Raw genomic sequence first — 18,488 nt, forward strand, 5'->3', positions numbered from 1 at the left:
GGTACGAGTCGTCATTCGGCCAGTTTTTTGCTTTGACTTGTGAGCACAAACTTGACATATGAGCGCTGTACAGACCCTTTCCAAATAAAAAATTATATCATGGAAAAGTTTATTTATTTCCATAATTCCATTTAAAATATAATATTACATCATCCTGCGTCATTTACAAAAGCAGTAGATGAAGAAGTACTGTTCTTCGTTTGTGTCTGCATGACTGTCTTATACTGCCTCCTGGTGGCCAAGGCAAGCACATCAGAAGGAGCAGTACAATGAATTGGATTGCAGTATTTATTCATGATGCACAAACTGTTTAATTCTTTACATTCTATTTAATAATGTTATTACTAAGTACAATATTATAGAGCTATTATTGTTTATTATTCACAGAACAAATTTAACTTGAATTTCAAGGCACCGCTGTATAATGCATATGCTGCATTTTGGTGCAGTATGCAATATGTGACACCTTTTCTTTTCTTTTTAATGTAGGCAGTGTCCAGAAGGGTTTTCATGCATCAAAGTGGGAAAGAACCCAAACTATGGTTACACCAGCTTTGACTCATTTGGATGGGCCTTCCTTTCTCTCTTTAGACTTATGACTCAGGATTGTTGGGAAAACTTGTACCAGCAGGTAAGCCGTAATGTCTGAGAGATTATGAAACATTTTCACAAATGTTTGATTTCATTTAATTTTGATTGGGACAATGCAATTTCATATAAAACTGATGTGACGGCACTGCATTTCATCAGTAAAATAAATACAATACACTCAGTTGGCTCTATTTTCATGACCGGCTGAAGTCCACCGCTGTGTTTGGCGTAACTGCGAGGAGGTGGGTTAGAGCCAGTGTTGGTAATTTCATGAACCGGCATAGCAAAGTGCATTTAAATGTGGGACATCTGCGCTGGTGTGGGATTCATCACAGCCGACTTCAAACCTGTCCAATCAAAGCGGCTTCTCTCATTTCCTTTAAATGTGGCGTACGAGTGGCACACTGATAAGTCTTTCACATGAAGAAGAAACTGATTTGCTCGAGTCCAGGAGGTCAAAGCGCACAAACTACGTTTCTAAGGAACTGCAAGCAGACCTCCACAGCCTGATGATGTGAAGAAAGCTTGGGGTGTGTGTTGGGGGGAGGGGGGTGATCACATCTATGCTGTGGAATGGGCACTTGAAGACCACCCCCCAACTGATCTTTCTTGCATGCCAGTATGTGGGATACTTTTAAAAATATATTAACGACGACAATTATAATAATGCTTTCAATGAATTGATATCTACAATCATTCAGAAGGTTCGTTGCATGATGTTAACATACTGTATTTATGAATGAAATACAGTACATCTGAGCCACCACACATGTCAGCGGAGCTCACATATCTGTCTGCCTGCACCTCCATCAAATTCAAAAGTTCGAAGTGGTCTGAACAGGCATAGTTTAGACAAAACTTTCAGTCACCAAATTGTCAAATGCGACGGGCGAATGTCAAAGGACCCATCCTCGTTGCGTCGGTACACCCATCTTGATGCAGACCGGTCTGCCAAATGCAAACAAACACGCGCAGCAATTCTTGCGCTTGAATGAAAAGATTTTAGGCTCGAGCGCACCTGCGCAGTCTACGTAAATGGAGACCAATATATCAAATATGTTAAGACAAGATTCAGTGCAGTTCTCATTTCATTTAAGTCAACACTTAACCTTCAGGGTGAACAAATTAATTTGATTTTGATTTACAATGAAATCCAAAGCCTGTTACAAAGAAGTTTGATTGTCCAAATGAAGAATGTATTGCTTCACTCTTAATATTCATGGTTCATACGTTAATGGATGTGCTGTATTTCTTCTGTCAGTTTGTCTGAACACAAAAACAGCCCAGGTTGGTCTCTGCCAAAGGCTTCTCACATTACAATATTTGACAAATACATTTTCAAGAGGTTGTTCAAACAAAGCTCAACATGATGCGCAGGTGTGTCTTGACCATCAATGAACAGAGACGAGTCGAGGCGTGACTCAAACAACACAGTCCCGTGTGATAGGTTCTGTCACGCTCTGCTGCTTAACTTTGTTAATGTCTCTCAACATGTCCAGTGAAATAACAATTTATCTGAATACCTTTCAGAATTACGGTAAGCATTATATTTTTTAACAGTACACAATCAATTAAATGAAGGTCCACCATGTGCCCATAAAATGCTAACATTGGCCAAAAATGTCCACCCTGTCATTGTCCACCCTGTCAGCAAGCGCACATATTTTGCTGTCGGTAGGTACGTTGTCTGCCTGCAGTTAATTTATTTCAAAAACAAAAAAGGGTGGAAGCTTGACCAATATGCATTTCTAACAGCATAACATCTACTTAAAACAAGGAAAATGAAGTTAAAAGGAAAATCTCAACTTCTTTTGAGTAATTATACAAATTTTTTTTACAGCAAACAACATTCAGAATAAAGAAATGTACTAATAAGACGTCATGTACAGTAGTTGTGCACAAGGCTTATATATTCCCACTCAGTGATTCCAGCAGGTTAAGCGGTAGAAAATGGATAGTAATTTACTAAAAATTCACAAGAACTGCAAATATAACTATAATTTGTTTGTTCCCGATAGACACTACGGGCATCAGGAAAGCCCTACATGGTGTTCTTCGTGTTGGTCATATTCCTTGGCTCTTTCTACCTAATCAACCTGATTTTGGCTGTGGTGGCGATGGCGTACGAGGAGCAGAGCCAGGCCACTATCAAGGAGGCTCAGGAGAAGGAGGAGGAGTTTCAGGCCATGCTGGAGCAGCTCAAACGACAGCAAGATGCTCAGGTGGGTCAGTTGTTTCACAGAAATGTGACAACGAACTCAAGTCAAAAAATTGCCAGCTTGTTGTAATGGAATTATGGTTAGGTGTTTAAGAAGTTGATTGCAAGAGGGAAGAAGCTGTTGGAATGTCTACTAGTTCTAGTTTGCATTGATCGGTAGCGCCTACCTGAGGGAAGGAGCTGGAAGAGCTGGTGACCGGGGTGCGGAGGGTCCGAGAGGATTTTGCACGCCCTTGTCTTAGTTCTGGCAGCGTGCAAGTTCTCAAGGGTGGGTAGGGGGGTACCGACAATCCTTTCAGCAGTTTTGATTGTCCGTTGCAGTCGGAGTTTGTCCTTTTTTGTAACAGCACCAAACCAGACTGTGATGGAAGAACACATTCGATGACCGCTGTGTAGAACTGTCTCAGCAGCTCAGGTGGCAGGCCGTGCTTTCTCAGAAGCCGCAGGAAGTACATCCTCTGCTGGGCCTTTTTGAGGACGGAGTTGATGTTGGTCGCCCACTTCAGGTCCTGAGAGATTGTAATTCCCAGGAACTTGAAGGTCTCGACGGTTGACACAAGGCAGCTGGACAACGTGAGGGGCAGCTGTGGCAAAGGATGCCTCCTGAAGTCCACGATCATCTCTACAGTCTTGAGCGTGTTCAGCTCCAGGTTGTGTCGGCCGCACCACAGCTCCAGCCGCTCCGCTTCCTGTCGATATGCAGACTCGTCACCGTCCTTGATGAGGCCGATGACAGTGGTGTCATCTGCAAACTTCAGGAGTTTGACAGTCGGGTTCGCTGAGGTGCAGTCGTTCGTGTAGAGAGAGAAGAGAGGACACAACCTTGGGGCGCCCCAGTGCTGATGCTGCGTGTGGATGAGGTGGCCTCCCCCAGCCTGACCTGCTGTGTCCTTCCCGTCAGAAAGCTGTAAATCCACTGGCAGATGGCAGGTGAGACCCTGAGCTGGAGAAGCTTGGATGAAAGGAGTTCAGGGATGATGGTGTTGAACGCTGAGCTGAAGTCCACGAACAAGATCCTCGCGTAGGTCCCTGCACTGTCGAGGTGTTCTAGGATGAAGTGCAGTCCCATGTTGACTGCATCATCCGCAGATCTGTTCGCTTGGTAGGCAAACTGCAGGGGGTCCAGCAGGGGACCTGTGACACTCTTGAGGTGGTCCAGCACGAGACGTTCAAAGGACTTCATGACCACAGATGTCAAAGCGACAGGCCTGTAGTCATTCAGACCCGAGATTGCAGGTTTCTTGGGGAATGGAATGATGGTGGAGCGTTTGAAACAGGATGGAACTTCGCACATTTCCAGAGATCTATTGAAGATCTGAGTGAAGACTGGAGCGAGCTGGTCCGCGAAGACTTTGAGGCAGGATGGGGACACGTGGTCCGGGCCTGCCGCTTTGTTAATCTTGTTGTTTGAAGATGCGTCTCACATCCTGTTCATGGATGGTTAACGCAGAGGTCAGAGGTGTGATTGTGGTCGCGAGTGCGGCCGGGTGGGTGTGTGGTGTGAAACTGTCCTTTTCAAATCTGCAGTAGAAGGTATTCAAGTCGTTGGCTAGTGTGCTATTGTTCTCAGCTTGGGGGGATCGTCGCTTGTAATTAGTCAGCGATTGGAATGCATGCCAGACTGATTTAGAGTCGTTTGCGCTAAACTTATTTTCCAACTTTGCTGCATAGATCCTCTTTGCAATGTTAATTTCTTTAGTCAGCTGGTTTCTAGCTCGATTATACAGGGCCCTGTCCCCGCTCTGATATGCGTCCCTCCTTAGCTTGGCGAAGCTGCTTAAGTTTAGCAGTGAACCACGGCTTGTTGTTGTTGAATGTGCGAAATGATTTTGTTGGTACACAAACCTCTTCACAGAAACTGATATAGGATGTGACAGTGTCCGTATATTCATCCAGGCTGCCAGCTGAATTTTCAAAGACACTCCAGTCTGTGCAGTCTAAACAGCTTTGAAGTTCCATCTTTGCTTCATTGGTCCACTTTTTCACTATTTTCACTGTAGGCTTCGCGCATTTAAGTTTTTGCCTGTACGTCGGTTTTAAGTGAATTAAGCAGTGATCAGACGAGCCCAGGGCTGCACGAGGTATAGCACGGTATGCGTTTTTTACCGTAGTGTAGCAGTGGTCTAAAGTATTATTTTCCCTGGTAGGACAGTCGATGTGCTGCTTGTATTTAGGGAGTTCGTGGTTGAGTTTAGCTTTGTTAAAGTCCCCGAGAATAATGAGGGGTAAGTCCGGGTGTTTTTTTTTCAATTTCGTTGACTTGTTCGGCGAGCGTTAGCAGTGCGGCGTTCGTGTTAGCTTGAGGCGGTATGTAGACTCCAGCCAGTATGTACGATCCGAACTCACGTGGCGAGTAGAATGGTTTACAGTTTAAAAATAGCGACTCCAAATGCGGGCTGCAGTGTGTGCTGAGCTCCGTGACGTCCGTACACCATTTTTCGTTGATATAGAGGAGATATAGAGACATATAGAGGAGATATAGAGGGATATCCCGGCGCCCTTTGTTTTCCCCGATGATTCCATGTCGCGGTCCGCTCGATGAATGTGAAAGCCGGGAAGCATGAGCAAAGCATGCACTCACATTCACACCTACGGGAAATTTAGAGTCCCCAATTCATGAATGTTTTTGGGATGTGGGAGGAAACCGAAGGGCCCGGAGAAAACCCACGCAGGCACGGGGAGAACATGCAAACTCCACACAGGCGGGGCCGGGGATTGAACCCGGGTCCTCAGAACTGTGAGGCTGACGCTCTAACCAGTCTCTACCGTGCCGCCTGACTCCAAATCAATATAAATTAAAAGTAAAGTGGAAAAACTTCTATAGAAAGCAGACCTATTAGGATTATTAACATTTGTACTTTTGTTTTGGCATTGTCTTGAAAGGCCATCAATGTATTCATGTTAAATGTCACAACATATAATCCAATAACAGGGATGCTTTATTGTGTTACCAGAGATTAAATTGCTTTTCTGAATGGCTTTTTCTGATTTAAAATGCGTGGTTTCTGAATCTGATATTTTCTTCCGCGCTCTCCAGGCTGTAGCAGTGGCATCAGCAGTGCACGGTGAGGTCAGCGACCACGCCGGTGTCATGGAGAGCTCCTCAGAAACCTCCAAACTCAGTTCAAAAAGTGCCAAAGAGAGATGCAACAGGCGAAGAAAGAGAAAAGAGGAGGGCAAGGTCCCAAAGTCCGAGTCTCAGGAGAGTATTAAGAAGTCCCGATGTCGCTTCTCTGTGGAGCCCAATATACTCCACTATGACATGAAGTGCTCATCAGCCCACCAGGTTCAGTACCATTTGTAGGGTGATCTGTTTGTGGTGTTTTGTCTTGTCTTCAAATGTAATGTCGCTCTAAGGGCCTGATTTACTAAGCTTTTTATGTGTAAAATTGGCTCAAACTAGATGTTGACGCTGATCTACCAACAGGGCGCACCCAGGATTGCGTGTAAAATAATCATTCAATATCAATTACAGTGGAACCGTTGAAGTGGAATACAATTTGGAATTACTCTATACCAACATTTGATGGGGAAAAATCTGACCCTAAAGTAAACAAATTGTTGAGTTTCAACCATCGTCATCATGAATGACAAGGTTAGCTCAAACTGAACCAAACAAACGGCAAACTGCCACAGTTCTTCTGAAAGATTAAGATTAACATATTGCATAATACCTCAAGCTAAGAGCTCAAACCAGTAAGCAACAAATAACAGCTTTTTTTTCCCCTTTATCCTTGGCTTTTTACAGTTTTTTTGCAACTCTTCTTACAAAAGAAATACAGTGGTGCCTCGAGATACGAGTGACATTACTTATGAATTTTTGAGATACGAACCGTCATTCGGCTGAATTTTTGCTTTGACTTGCGGGCAAAAACTTGAGATACGAGCGCTGTTTGAACAAGCTTCAATTTGGAAAATAGGGAACAATTTTGGAAAAAAGCTGAAGCTGGGCGAGCACAGAGGTTGGGTCAAATGTAGATACTGTAGGTATAGTTGTAGTTGTGTAGTATTAGCATTTTAGCATCAAAGATACTGTTACATCTCTGTGACGCTGAATTTTAATTTGATACTTCTAATCACTAGTCTTACTGTCTGAAGTGTTAGTACCTGGGACACCTGTGGTAACTTTGGACACAAGTCTGTGTCCAAAAAAGATTTACATTTATGTGCCTCTTCATTTAAAAATGATTAAAAGGCAACCAGACCCAGATATCCTAATTTTTTTTTTAAATTTCAATTTCATTTCAAAAAACACCTTGGTTTTGTCACACGAGTGTCCAGAAAAGCCCCCCCTGACAACTACTTTTGATCTAATTTTCCTTTTTGTTTTTTGATCATTGTTATAACCAGGCCTAAAGGCCTGACAAGTAGTCTCTGCCCAACCTGTAGCACACAAAACCCCTGATATAGCCCTCCCTTGCTTCAGGTCTTTGTAGGACTAACCTGCAAAAAAAAAAAACTCTCTCAAAATTAGAAAGTTGCTTCACAAATAAAGTAATTGATTAATAAAACTGCTCCTCAAAAAAATCTTCTAAAAAAGTTATTTTAAGCCTTGGTCGCGATGTCATAACCCTTTTAAGCAACGGATATTTGTGTTTTCCTTAAAAACAAAGCATTATTTTAGTTTTTGGGGGGGAGGCTGGAACAGATGAATGCTATTTCCATTCATTTCAATGGGGAAAGATGATTTGAGTGGTTTGAGTTATGCGTGTTGTCAAGGAACAGATTAAACTCATATCTCAAGTGTATGAAAATTTGTTTTGGAATACAAAAAAAAAGGGATGTCGACTTCAGTGGTTCCACTGTTTGTACCAAATTAATACCAGAAGACTTATATGTAAATACAAATTTAAACATTCTCTATCTCAAAAGGTTCTAGTATTCATGAACTGCATTGCATTTACCAGGCACAACACTAGGTCTACTTGCACAATCTAAGGAGCTGTATCAAAAATTCTGCATTCATAACCTTCGAATGACACTGGACGATAGGTGTTCATTTACTCACAATTTAATTAACATGCCATTGGATTGTGTAGGTCTACCTAATGTTATGTTTATGTAGTGAGTACAGTCTTTGAAAACACTCCATATCTTTTTGCTTGCAAATGTTTTGTCATGCACTGCATGTCCACGCTGACGTTCTTTATTCAGTAATACATGCTGTTGTTATTTTTATTAAATAGAAATCAAGCCTGAATAGCAAGCTTCATATGCTCATGGTGCATCATTATCCTGAAAATCCAAATCTCCATCTTCATCTTCTGAACTCTTCTTTGCTGATGATGTCACCAAGATGCTTTTTAAATTTGGTTTTCCTTGAAATGCTTTTCACCAGTACAGCCACAATTACTACTTTCTTCCTCCTCCACCTCCTCCTCATCATCATCCTCGTGGTTTTGAGTCATTGCAAATATGGTTTTTAATTTGCCTTGTTTTCAATGCCGATTGCGCATTGGTCATCATCATCATCATGCCACTCTTCATCTCTCCACTAAGTCCCATTAATGTCATCAGTTCATAAATCTTCCCGTATATTCGTCCTTGCTACTGAAGAATATCTTTCTCTCTTAGTCCTTTCTGAGTATTCACGGACATCCATTGTCATCCAGACGGAACAGCAGGACCAGCATTTTCAGTTTCCAAAGCCAATCACGAGATGTCGGCTCAGAAAATGAGTTTGCAGATGATGAGAACAGCATTTTTGAGGACAACCGGAGTCGAAGAACCTCTTTGTTTTTTACCCGGGGGTGTGACCGCAACAGCAGCAGTATCAGCCAGTCCAGCTTCTTTCCACATCCGCTACTTTCACCCTGCAGGATGAAGCAGAGCACTGTAGACTGCAATGGAGTAGTGTCCTTAATGGGTGTCGAGTCAATTCCATTATCACCTATGGGGCTCTTTCATCCTAAACTGACAGTAGATATGGCCTCCAATAGAGACAAAGTAAGAAAGGGTTGTCCCGTCTTGTTTCACCTCTGCCATATCATCAGTAATAATTCTTTGCTTGTTGTCTTTTTCCTGTCTGTGTTGTAAAGCATGCATATTTAAATCAATTAAAAGGGTATTTATATTGCTTATTCACAAACTGCTTTCATTTTTAATTTTACAATTAAAAAAAGACTGTCAGTGCCTGGGGTACGAAAAGCTCAAAAGATAATAGAGCCTTGGCATTGGCAGTGTAAATTTGCTGAGAAATCAAATTTCTCAAACCATTCTGGAACACCAAAGAAAATGACTTATATAGCAAACCCAAGATACAATAAGAGGATGTGAGGAGTATAAGAGATGAAATCAGATGATAGAACACCATGTTTCTTCAGTTCAATTCAGTTCATTTATTGAATTTCTATTGTAAAGGGTTCCAGAATATCTGACCCAAACTGACCCACTTTCAGTACCCATTCATATACCATCCCCCAAATACCCTTGATCAGGGCAAACTGAACTGAACTGTAAGGATCGTCCAGCGATGGAAAAAGTGATACAGTATTTGCTTTTGGACTAAATACAGATACTATCACGTCATATGATAATCCTTGACTCACTCAGTATTTACAGAAGTGTTTCTCCCAGCAGGCTGACACCACCAACACCGAAGGCGGAACAAACCAGGAATGTATCGACTTTCCTGAGGACCCAGAGGCCAGGGACAGAACTCACAGCGTAGCAAGTGTCATAACCAGCACAATGGAAGGTAAGTTTTGGATGCTGCAATATTTGTGTTGGGTTTTCATATTTTAGATGTTGAAAAACGCCAAACCTAGCTTTTATTTACAACAGAGCTTGAGGAATCGAGGCAGAAGTGTCCTCCCTGCTGGTACAGTTTTGCAAACACTTTCCTTATCTGGCAATGTTGTCCAGTCTGGCTTAAGATAAAGAAGGTGGTCAAACTAATTGTGATGGATCCATTTACGGATTTAACCATCACTATCTGCATTGTACTCAACACCTTATTCATGGCCATGGAGCATTACCCAATGACTAAGGATTTCTCCAGGACACTAAGTGTTGGCAACATGGTGAGTTAAGGAACATATAAGTATGTTCATTAACAATTTAGTTACCATGTTTATGAAAATAAGGTATTTCTGTTTCTTTCAAGGTATTCACTGGCATCTTCACGGCTGAAATGGTCTTCAAAATCATTGCTATGGATCCATACTATTACTTTCAGGAGGGATGGAATATTTTTGATGGAATAATTGTCAGTTTAAGCTTAATGGAGCTGTGTTTGTCCAATGTTGTTGGAATGTCAGTCTTGAGATCATTTAGATTGGTAAGTTTCAACATGCAAAACATTCACTGAAAGAAGTTGTAGATTGTTTTTCTATCATTGTCTTTTTCTTTTCACAGCTGCGAGTATTCAAGTTGGCCAAGTCTTGGCCTACTCTCAACACCCTGATCAAAATAATTGGTAACTCTGTGGGAGCTTTGGGCAACCTGACACTGGTGCTGGCCATTATCGTCTTCATCTTTGCTGTAGTGGGCATGCAGCTGTTTGGGAAAAGCTACAAGGATTGTGTGTGTAAAATCTCCAGAAACTGCAAACTGCCCCGCTGGCATATGAGTGACTTTTTCCATTCATTCCTCATTGTGTTCCGAGTGCTTTGTGGAGAGTGGATAGAGACCATGTGGGACTGCATGGAGGTGGCTGGACCAACCATGTGCATCATTGTCTACATGATGGTCATGGTTATTGGAAACCTTGTGGTACATTTCCATCTCTTGTGGTCAATTCATGAGTCATCCAAATCTATAGATCAAGCTAATTTATGCAGTCAATAGATTTTTACAATAACACTTACTCTATGTAAAGTTATTGCAGTCTTACATTATTCAGACTTTGATCTCATTGGTCTTATTATGCTTTGATAGGTGCTGAACCTGTTCTTGGCTTTGCTACTGAGTTCATTCAGTGCAGACAACCTCGCTGCCACTGAGGACGACAGCGACACAAACAATTTGCAGATCGCCATTGCACGGATACACAATGGCATCGCCTTTGTTAAATCCCTGCTTCAGAGCACCTGTAACAGTCTCTGTCTACAGAGCAACTCGCAAATACAGGGAGAGGATAAATCATCCCTTGAGGATTTCTACAAAGGTTCAGAACCCAACGGTATCCCTAACCATACCATTAAAGAGCTACCGAGGAACGGAAATGGAGATGTGACTGGAGTGGACAAAAGTGGGGACAAGTACATTGTGTGCAGCAAGACTGATGATTCCATAATGTCTTTCATCAACAACCCCAGTCTGACTGTCAATGTTCCTATTGCACTGGGGGAGTCCGACTTTGAAAACCTCAACACAGAGGACTTCAGCAGTGTCTCATCCGACGCAGTGGAATGCCGTGTGGTAAGGATGCTCTTAAAATTTCTGTCTGAGTTTATGATCCTTGAGTGCCAAATATTTTTTTGTATGAGGAGTGTGGTTCTTGACCTGCTCAATGTGTTACCTTAACATCTGTTGTGAAATGGCACTGTATAAATATCATTGACTTGACTTAATTTGACCATCTCTAAACTTTTGAATGTACACATCCTAAGTGTTCAATGTTTGTGTACTTTTTGCTCAACTTGCTGTTCTCTAACAAGGAGCTGAACATCAAAATGAACAACAAATGTTTGATCCACAAGCCGACCGATACAGTTTCTAGGATGTCCACTACTATGCCTGTCTGTGACTCTTCCAGTCTCTCTGCTGCAACCTGTTGACACTCTAAGCTCAGTGGCCACTGCGCTCTGAGAATGTCCTGTTTGATGGCGAGGTACGGTTGATCAATAGTTAGATGTCGTCTTGGTCTTATGATGTCAAGATGTGAACGGCATAATGAAGAAACTTGTTTAAACGCCAATTCTAATTGAACCAGGAAAAGTCCATTAATGGGTCCATCACCCATTGTGAACTTTGCCATTCAGCTCCTTATTAGAGAACAGCAAGTTGTACAAACAGTACATTTAGAGAAGGTCAAATTAAGTTCACCTGTTAAGGTTATAGTTCATTTTAGATTCATCCAAGCCCAATATCCCCAAACTTTTGTGAGTAATATCACAGCCCAGGGGCCAATTGAGGATGATATTTTAAAGCCCTCTACTTGAGATCAAAGTGTAGCGTTAGTGCGGTCTGTGCGTTTTTTTTTTTTTTTTTTTAATGATTTATAATCTACCATAGCTCAGGTTCATGGTTGCTTTCGGCAGTGTTTGTTGACAGTTAGGCAAAGTGAATTAGCAATGTTAGTCACTTGGTTGAAATGTAATTCCGAAGTGATACCAAGTGGAAGGAAAATGTATCCTTTCAGCTAGTCCCCGTCATGTCTTTCTCAAACCTGCCGTAAAGAGAACGGTTGGTGACGAGCACAGCCAATTTCAGGAAATACGGGAGACGGAATGTTTTTTTTTTGTTGAGTACAGGTGCACTGGTGGCATGACTCAAGTGATAGTGGTCTTCTCCCAACCCAAAGATTGTTTATTCGATCCTCGGCCCCTGTGACCATGTCCAAGTATCCTTGCACAAGATACTGAAGTGTTAAAGTTCTTTGAGTACCTTGAAGGTAGAAAAGCGCTACACAAGTGAAAGCCCACTATACCCCAAACGTCTTATATGCACAACTAAAGCGCTAAAGAAATACAGCATCAGACGTCATTACTCAACTAAACATGCTGATGAGTATGCAAAATAACAGGGAGATGATAGAGGGTCACGATCATATTCTGAACTGTTGATAATAAAGATTGAGAAGATTGGATTAGTTGTACCATACTTTTTTTTTTTTGAATTCTTGAAACACGTTTTGTGGAATAAACAACCCAGACACACCCAGTGGCCTCCGAATAAATTGAGTTTGAGATCTCTGGTGTAAAGGGTCCCAAAATCCAACCCAAACAATCCCACTTTTAGTTTTTTGAATCACAGCGGTATGACGGGGTACTGTTGATTAGTCAACATAGAAGGGTCTGTTTTCTTCCGATTTATCATGGATTAAATTATATGAGATGATGCCACACTGTGGAGGTAGCTTACACAGCAACCTACATATCCGGCAGGGACGAAACACAAGCATTAGCAGGGTTTACCAGATCCAAATCATAAAGAGCCGAATGAACTACTGCATGAGAAAACATTTGGCTTTTGTGGTCAGATGGAGCTAGTTAATCGGAAGAGAACAAAAAAAATAGAAAACACCATGGGCTTCAATGGCACTAGAATTCCAAGCCTTTTTTTTTTCTTGTCTACAGATACTGTCAGCAATCAGCAATTCGTGGCATTATGTTCAATTTTATTGTTGAATTCATTAGCAGGTAACTGTGTCCTTCTGGTATGATGTCACATTATTTACATAAATGTAGCTATCACAACCATACACAATGCATGGCATTGTCTAGCCAGAGTTTATATTTTCAGATCATGGCCAAGCTGAACTGTACCAACGTAGGGTATGGACTAATTGAGCACTGAAAACAAGAGTATAGTAGTTTTCTTTATCTTAGGATGTTATTGCTGCACCAATTCCATGAAAGTAATAGATTTTGTGGTAGCGAGATAATAGTCCTATAAAAACCAATGGACTATCCAAAGTGAAGATGCATTTTCGGGGTGTAGGCATAGCTAGCTAGCTAACTGCGCATCACAATTGCGCTGGATAACCGCTGATGTGAACAAAGGCAGGAGGGGCGACTCATGCCGGGGCCCAAGTGCGTCACTGCGCCCCGTTTTAGCCACTCCCCCATAAAATCTGGAAATCTGACATCATGAAAAACTGTTTAGCGCTAAATCTCCACAATTGAGTACTACAAAGTTGTCAGCCTTTTTTCAGCAATTATCGTCAAAAATTTATAATGTATTTAGAAACAAATCTCTGAATTCACAATGAGTGCCCATATAGACAGCAAAAATTCCAGAGCACATAATACATCATGCACCATTCAGGTCTAAAGGACCAGTTTGTCTTGTTTTGAGGCAAAGCTTACATTGCAGAGGAAACACTCCACCCTTGTTTAACACGTTACCCTAAAATATGTGCATTCCACAATAATGTTTAGGAAGAAGGCTTGCAAGAGCACTTTACTGTACATTACACTCATAATGGAGATATAATCACACAAAAAACCTTTTAGCCGACTGGACTTTCTCTTAACTTAATTGCCCTCCAATGTTTGTGTCTTCACCGATACTGTTCATTTTTATTCTTTTAAATATTTAACTTAACTTATGTTTCTTCAAATGTCTGCTGTTTTAATACTTTCAAAGGTGAGTTTTATATTTCATATAATGTAGTAAAACAATAATTGCTTGCTCTTAATTTTTGCACAAATTCATCACAAATAACTGAAAGATTTAGAGTGGTATATTTAAAGCTTAATTGACAGCACAAACACATTAACTTTAGTGCTCAGAGCATATCCCAGTTACATGTTTACATCATTCCCCACACAGCATTAGCCAGTCCCAGTATATCCGAGGCCTCCTCCAGTATTTACCAGGAAACCTTTCAGGCTGTTCTCATCCTCTAACTCTTAGCAGACACACCCTGTGCAAAGGCTGGGAGAGGGCAACTCTGCTTGGATACATACGCTAACATTATGACCATGATTAGATTTGATTTTGATATTAGTTTAAAAAGCCTGCCTTTACAGAGATGATAAAGCTTACTTTTATAAAGTATTAAATCTACGTTTATTATTGTGATTGTAGTTTAGCATGGTGTAAAACTGCACTGTCATGTTTTTACACTGTACAGACAAAACTACTGGGACATCTGGCTATTACAACTACAGAAGTGGAAAGTTTGTTAAATTTAGTTGCTGCTTTGCAGTATGCCAGTTTCCTTTGTTCTTTCCACTAAATTTTGCAGTGTGTCCGTGGGATTTTAGAATTGTTGGGACTGAGAAAGGGCCTGGATCACAATCTTTATTCTTGTTCAACCCAAAGGATGGGCTTGAGGTCTGGGTTCCGTGCATGTCTTTATAGCTCTTGCTTTGTGGACTGGGGATGGCCTGCTTTAAAAGAAAAGGGCTTTTCCCAAAAGGTTTGCACAAACTTCTCCACAAGCATGAAGCTGTCCAAAAGGTCTTGGCAATATGAATCATTAATATTCAGGGGGAAATAAGATGTCTTGTCCAACTTCTGATTGATTATTGGATTGATTAGGAAGTGTGTCTACATACTTTTGCAAAGATAGTGTAGTTTGCCTGGGTCTTCAGCATACATTTTTAATGATTTATATATGCTTATGTTTACTGTAAGCACATTCTGTGGTGTCCCACAGCCTCCTAAAGGTGTTTCAGTGTTGGTAGCAAGCAGCAAAAATCAATTAAATTAAATTCAAATTAGTGTTGTTGTTTTTTTTCAAAACTCAGTTAAAAAAATAACATGGGAAAAAAATATTCTAAGGGACAGTATAAAATACCAGCTCAAACACCAACTATGAAATGTAATATTTAACATTGTAATTCAATTTCAATTTTGTCGTAATATGTGGATTTCTTAAAATGTGACAATACATGACAGTGCCATGCAAAATGCTTGAAACTGTTTAATCTCCACAGAATCAGAGCAACACCCATCCCAACAATAACCCCAAGATATAGTGATACGTTGACTTACAGGTGCCCCAGAGCTATAGTCACCCATACACTTTCAGCCATTTATTGAATGGGACCCTCAAACACACAAATACAAAATGAGAACGCTCGCAAGGAGCTACTGTAGGCCACAACTCACCTTCACCTGTCACTCAAATACGTTTGCTCGTACGCCATGTGCTCAAGTGTCTGTAGTCAGCTACTGGCTGAATAATGTGTCCTTCTAAGAAATAGCTAATGTTCCCGTCTGTTATGAGGAGACTCACACACACCACCACCGAGCGAGGCGCGTACAGGATGCCTGCCGCGGTCGAGTGAGCTCCTTAGCACGTGGGCTAGCGAATGGAATAAACCGTTAACTTTCCATGAGTTTCTCTGTTATGTGGCTCTACATGCGGCACATGGAGCCATCCTTTGGAGTATTGGATGGACCCAACGCCGGTCCATCAGCCCACTTGCGGTTAATGGCTAGTAGCAGGCCAATTCACAATTGAGTTGTCCAACTCGCCGTCGGCTCGCTGCTTGAGCCCCGCATGGGTCACCAAAACAGAGACACCGTGGCCCAAATAACACATAACACGTCAGGGAAGGTGCATTTTTCAGGTGGTAGGCATAGCTTGATGGCTAACTGCACGATGTAGTGGTAGAAATCGGCCAAGCTAAGCTATTACTAAGTAACTTGCAATTGCAGTGAACAGCCACAGACGGTGCTCGGGACTTACATAGCAGTGGAGGACCGACCCATGATGTTCCCTGGTTGTGTCAGCGCACCCCCGTTTAGCAAACCAAAAATCCTGAGATGATGAAAAACTGTTTTAACACTATATCTTCATTTTCATCACTTAACTTCAAACATATTTAATGTATTTGAGGGGAAAAAATGAAAACACTTTAAAGTACTTAATGGAACATATTAATGGCATTTCAATTCATTTCATCCATCCATCCATTTCAATGCCAATTATCCTGTTCAGGGTCGCAGGGTGCTGCAGCATATCCTAGCTGACTTTGGACAAAAGGTGAACTACACCCTGGACTGGTCATCAGTTAGTCGCAGGGCACTTATAGAAACAGAAAACCAGTCGCACTAACCTTCACACTGTCACTGAGTGAGAACTGAAGCCACACTGCCTGTACCGATGTCAGGCAGTGACATTAATGTACACTACACCATCAGTTACTCAATTCATATCAATGGGGAAAATTTATTTCATATAGGCTACAACTAAATTGAGTTATGAGCTTGGTCACAGAACAAATAAAATTTGTAAGTCAAGGTAGCACTCTATTTGTACTCCAAAGAATTGAAAACATAAAAAATAGTCTCAATTTGTAAAAAGGCCTGCCAGCATTGCTTACCTCAGTTCACCAAAACATTTGTGGGCAATAATTGACATATTCATTAAAAATACAAGATAGGGACATAATTTAAAGTTAAATAAACGGGCTTTCTAGCACTGTTACGAGAGAGAAATATTCTACCAAATACAAATTGTCAGACTTTGTGTTTATGTAAATTATTTACCAATGAAAATGTGACTGTTTTGTATGTTCTTTTGTGTTTTTAACATTTTATTCAAAGGGGAAGTATTAGGTTGGCAGACTGAGATGTCTTGCTTATATCAACACCTGCCATTTATCATGCTTCTGTTCTATGTTAGTCTCATGTCAGATGCTTGTTTGGATTCATCCATTTAGACTGTCGATGACGATGGCCAGCTCAGCACCTCTGAGGGCAGCACAGTAGACATCGGGGACAAAGATGGAGACTCTCTAGACTTTGAATTAGAGGAATCTATGGAACCTGACGCCTGCTTTCCTAACAGTGAGTATCAGTCCAAACACAACCACGACTGATCTTTGCGGTCAATTTAAGAAGTGCTTGTCCTTTGTTCCTGATCAGGCTGTGTACAGAGGTTCCAGTGTTGCCAAGTAAATGTTGAGGTGGGCTGGTGGAAAATATGGTGGACTATCAGAAAGACCTGTTTCAGAATAGTGGAGCACAACTGGTTTGAGAGCTTCATAATCTTTATGATCCTGCTTAGTAGTGGTGCATTAGTAAGTTACTTTCTTACTGTATGGCTGTAATGACCATGTGCAAATGCAATAGTGAGTGACATGTTAAGAATAAACATTTCTGTAAAGGACCGCAACAGATTTGATTATTGCTGAAATACTGTATGTAAACATATTTACTGTTTTATTTCAAACCAGGCTTTTGAAGATGTCTACATTGAAACCCGTAAGAACATTAAAGCAATGTTGGAGTATGCAGACAAAATGTTCACCTACATCTTCATCTTGGAGATGTTACTGAAGTGGGTGGCCTATGGCTATGCCAAGTATTTCACAAATGCTTGGTGTTGGCTTGACTTCCTCATTGTTGCTGTAAGTTGATCTATCTTGAAGAACTGTTAGAACACCAATACTTATGCCTGGATAAGACTACAGGATTTTAGCCCCATCATTGGACCGATTTGCTTTCACGGAAGATTTCCCAGATGGGGCTTGACATATTTTGTTGGGAATGACAAATTGTGGGACCAGCAACAGAAAAAGCTCTATCCCCTCTGATCTTTCTCTTAGACCTCAGTACCTCCAATAGTAGCTGGTCAGCTGACCTGAGAGACCGAGCAGGAGCATAGGACTGGAGTATTTAAAGATTTAAAAAAAGAATGCTAAAATTATATCTAAAGTGCACAGTCAGCCAGTGAAGAGAGGCCAGAATCAGAGTTATGTGCTCCCTCTTATAAGTTTTAGTTACGAGGCGAGCAGTAGCATTTTGAGTCAACTGAGGATATTTGAGACAGGGCTGGCTGACTCCAAAATAAAGTGCATTACGGTAATTCAGGCAAGATGTGGTAAAGGCATGAATCGCTGTTTAAAATTGCTGTTGTGCAAAAAGGGGCCTCACCTTTGCCAGCTGCCTAAGGTAAAAAAAATAATAATAATTTTTAAAGAAAAACGCTGGACCACTGCACCAATGTGTTGGTTCAATTTAAAATCACTGTTCAATTTAAAAACAATGTTCACGACTGTTGTTTCACTATTGTGTCAAGAAGCCCAAGTCATATGCGGGGGACTTTCCAAGG

General features: G+C 41.3%; 1 protein-coding gene across 3 annotated transcripts in view; it reads left to right on the top strand.

Moving 5' to 3' along the window:
• Positions 1–18,488, top strand: part of scn1laa (sodium channel, voltage-gated, type I-like, alpha) — a 39,805-nt gene that overhangs the window by 13,498 nt on the left and 7,819 nt on the right. Inside the window, exons 9-20 of one of the 3 annotated variants that reach the window (XM_061792397.1) lie at positions 490–631; positions 2,610–2,813; positions 5,847–6,095; positions 8,384–8,728; positions 9,386–9,506; positions 9,593–9,831; positions 9,915–10,088; positions 10,166–10,522; positions 10,688–11,170; positions 17,095–17,221; positions 17,300–17,454; positions 17,611–17,784. In XM_061792397.1, coding sequence (XP_061648381.1) covers positions 490–631; positions 2,610–2,813; positions 5,847–6,095; positions 8,384–8,728; positions 9,386–9,506; positions 9,593–9,831; positions 9,915–10,088; positions 10,166–10,522; positions 10,688–11,170; positions 17,095–17,221; positions 17,300–17,454; positions 17,611–17,784 — 2,770 coding nt within the window. The remainder of the gene's footprint in view (positions 1–489; positions 632–2,609; positions 2,814–5,846; positions 6,096–8,383; positions 8,729–9,385; positions 9,507–9,592; positions 9,832–9,914; positions 10,089–10,165; positions 10,523–10,687; positions 11,171–17,094; positions 17,222–17,299; positions 17,455–17,610; positions 17,785–18,488) is intronic. The other 2 variants (XM_061792395.1, XM_061792396.1) reach the window with 2 other exon arrangements.

The sequence above is a fragment of the Phyllopteryx taeniolatus genome, chromosome 12 (genome assembly GCF_024500385.1).
Source record: "Phyllopteryx taeniolatus isolate TA_2022b chromosome 12, UOR_Ptae_1.2, whole genome shotgun sequence".
Classification (NCBI taxonomy): Eukaryota; Metazoa; Chordata; class Actinopteri; order Syngnathiformes; family Syngnathidae; genus Phyllopteryx; species Phyllopteryx taeniolatus.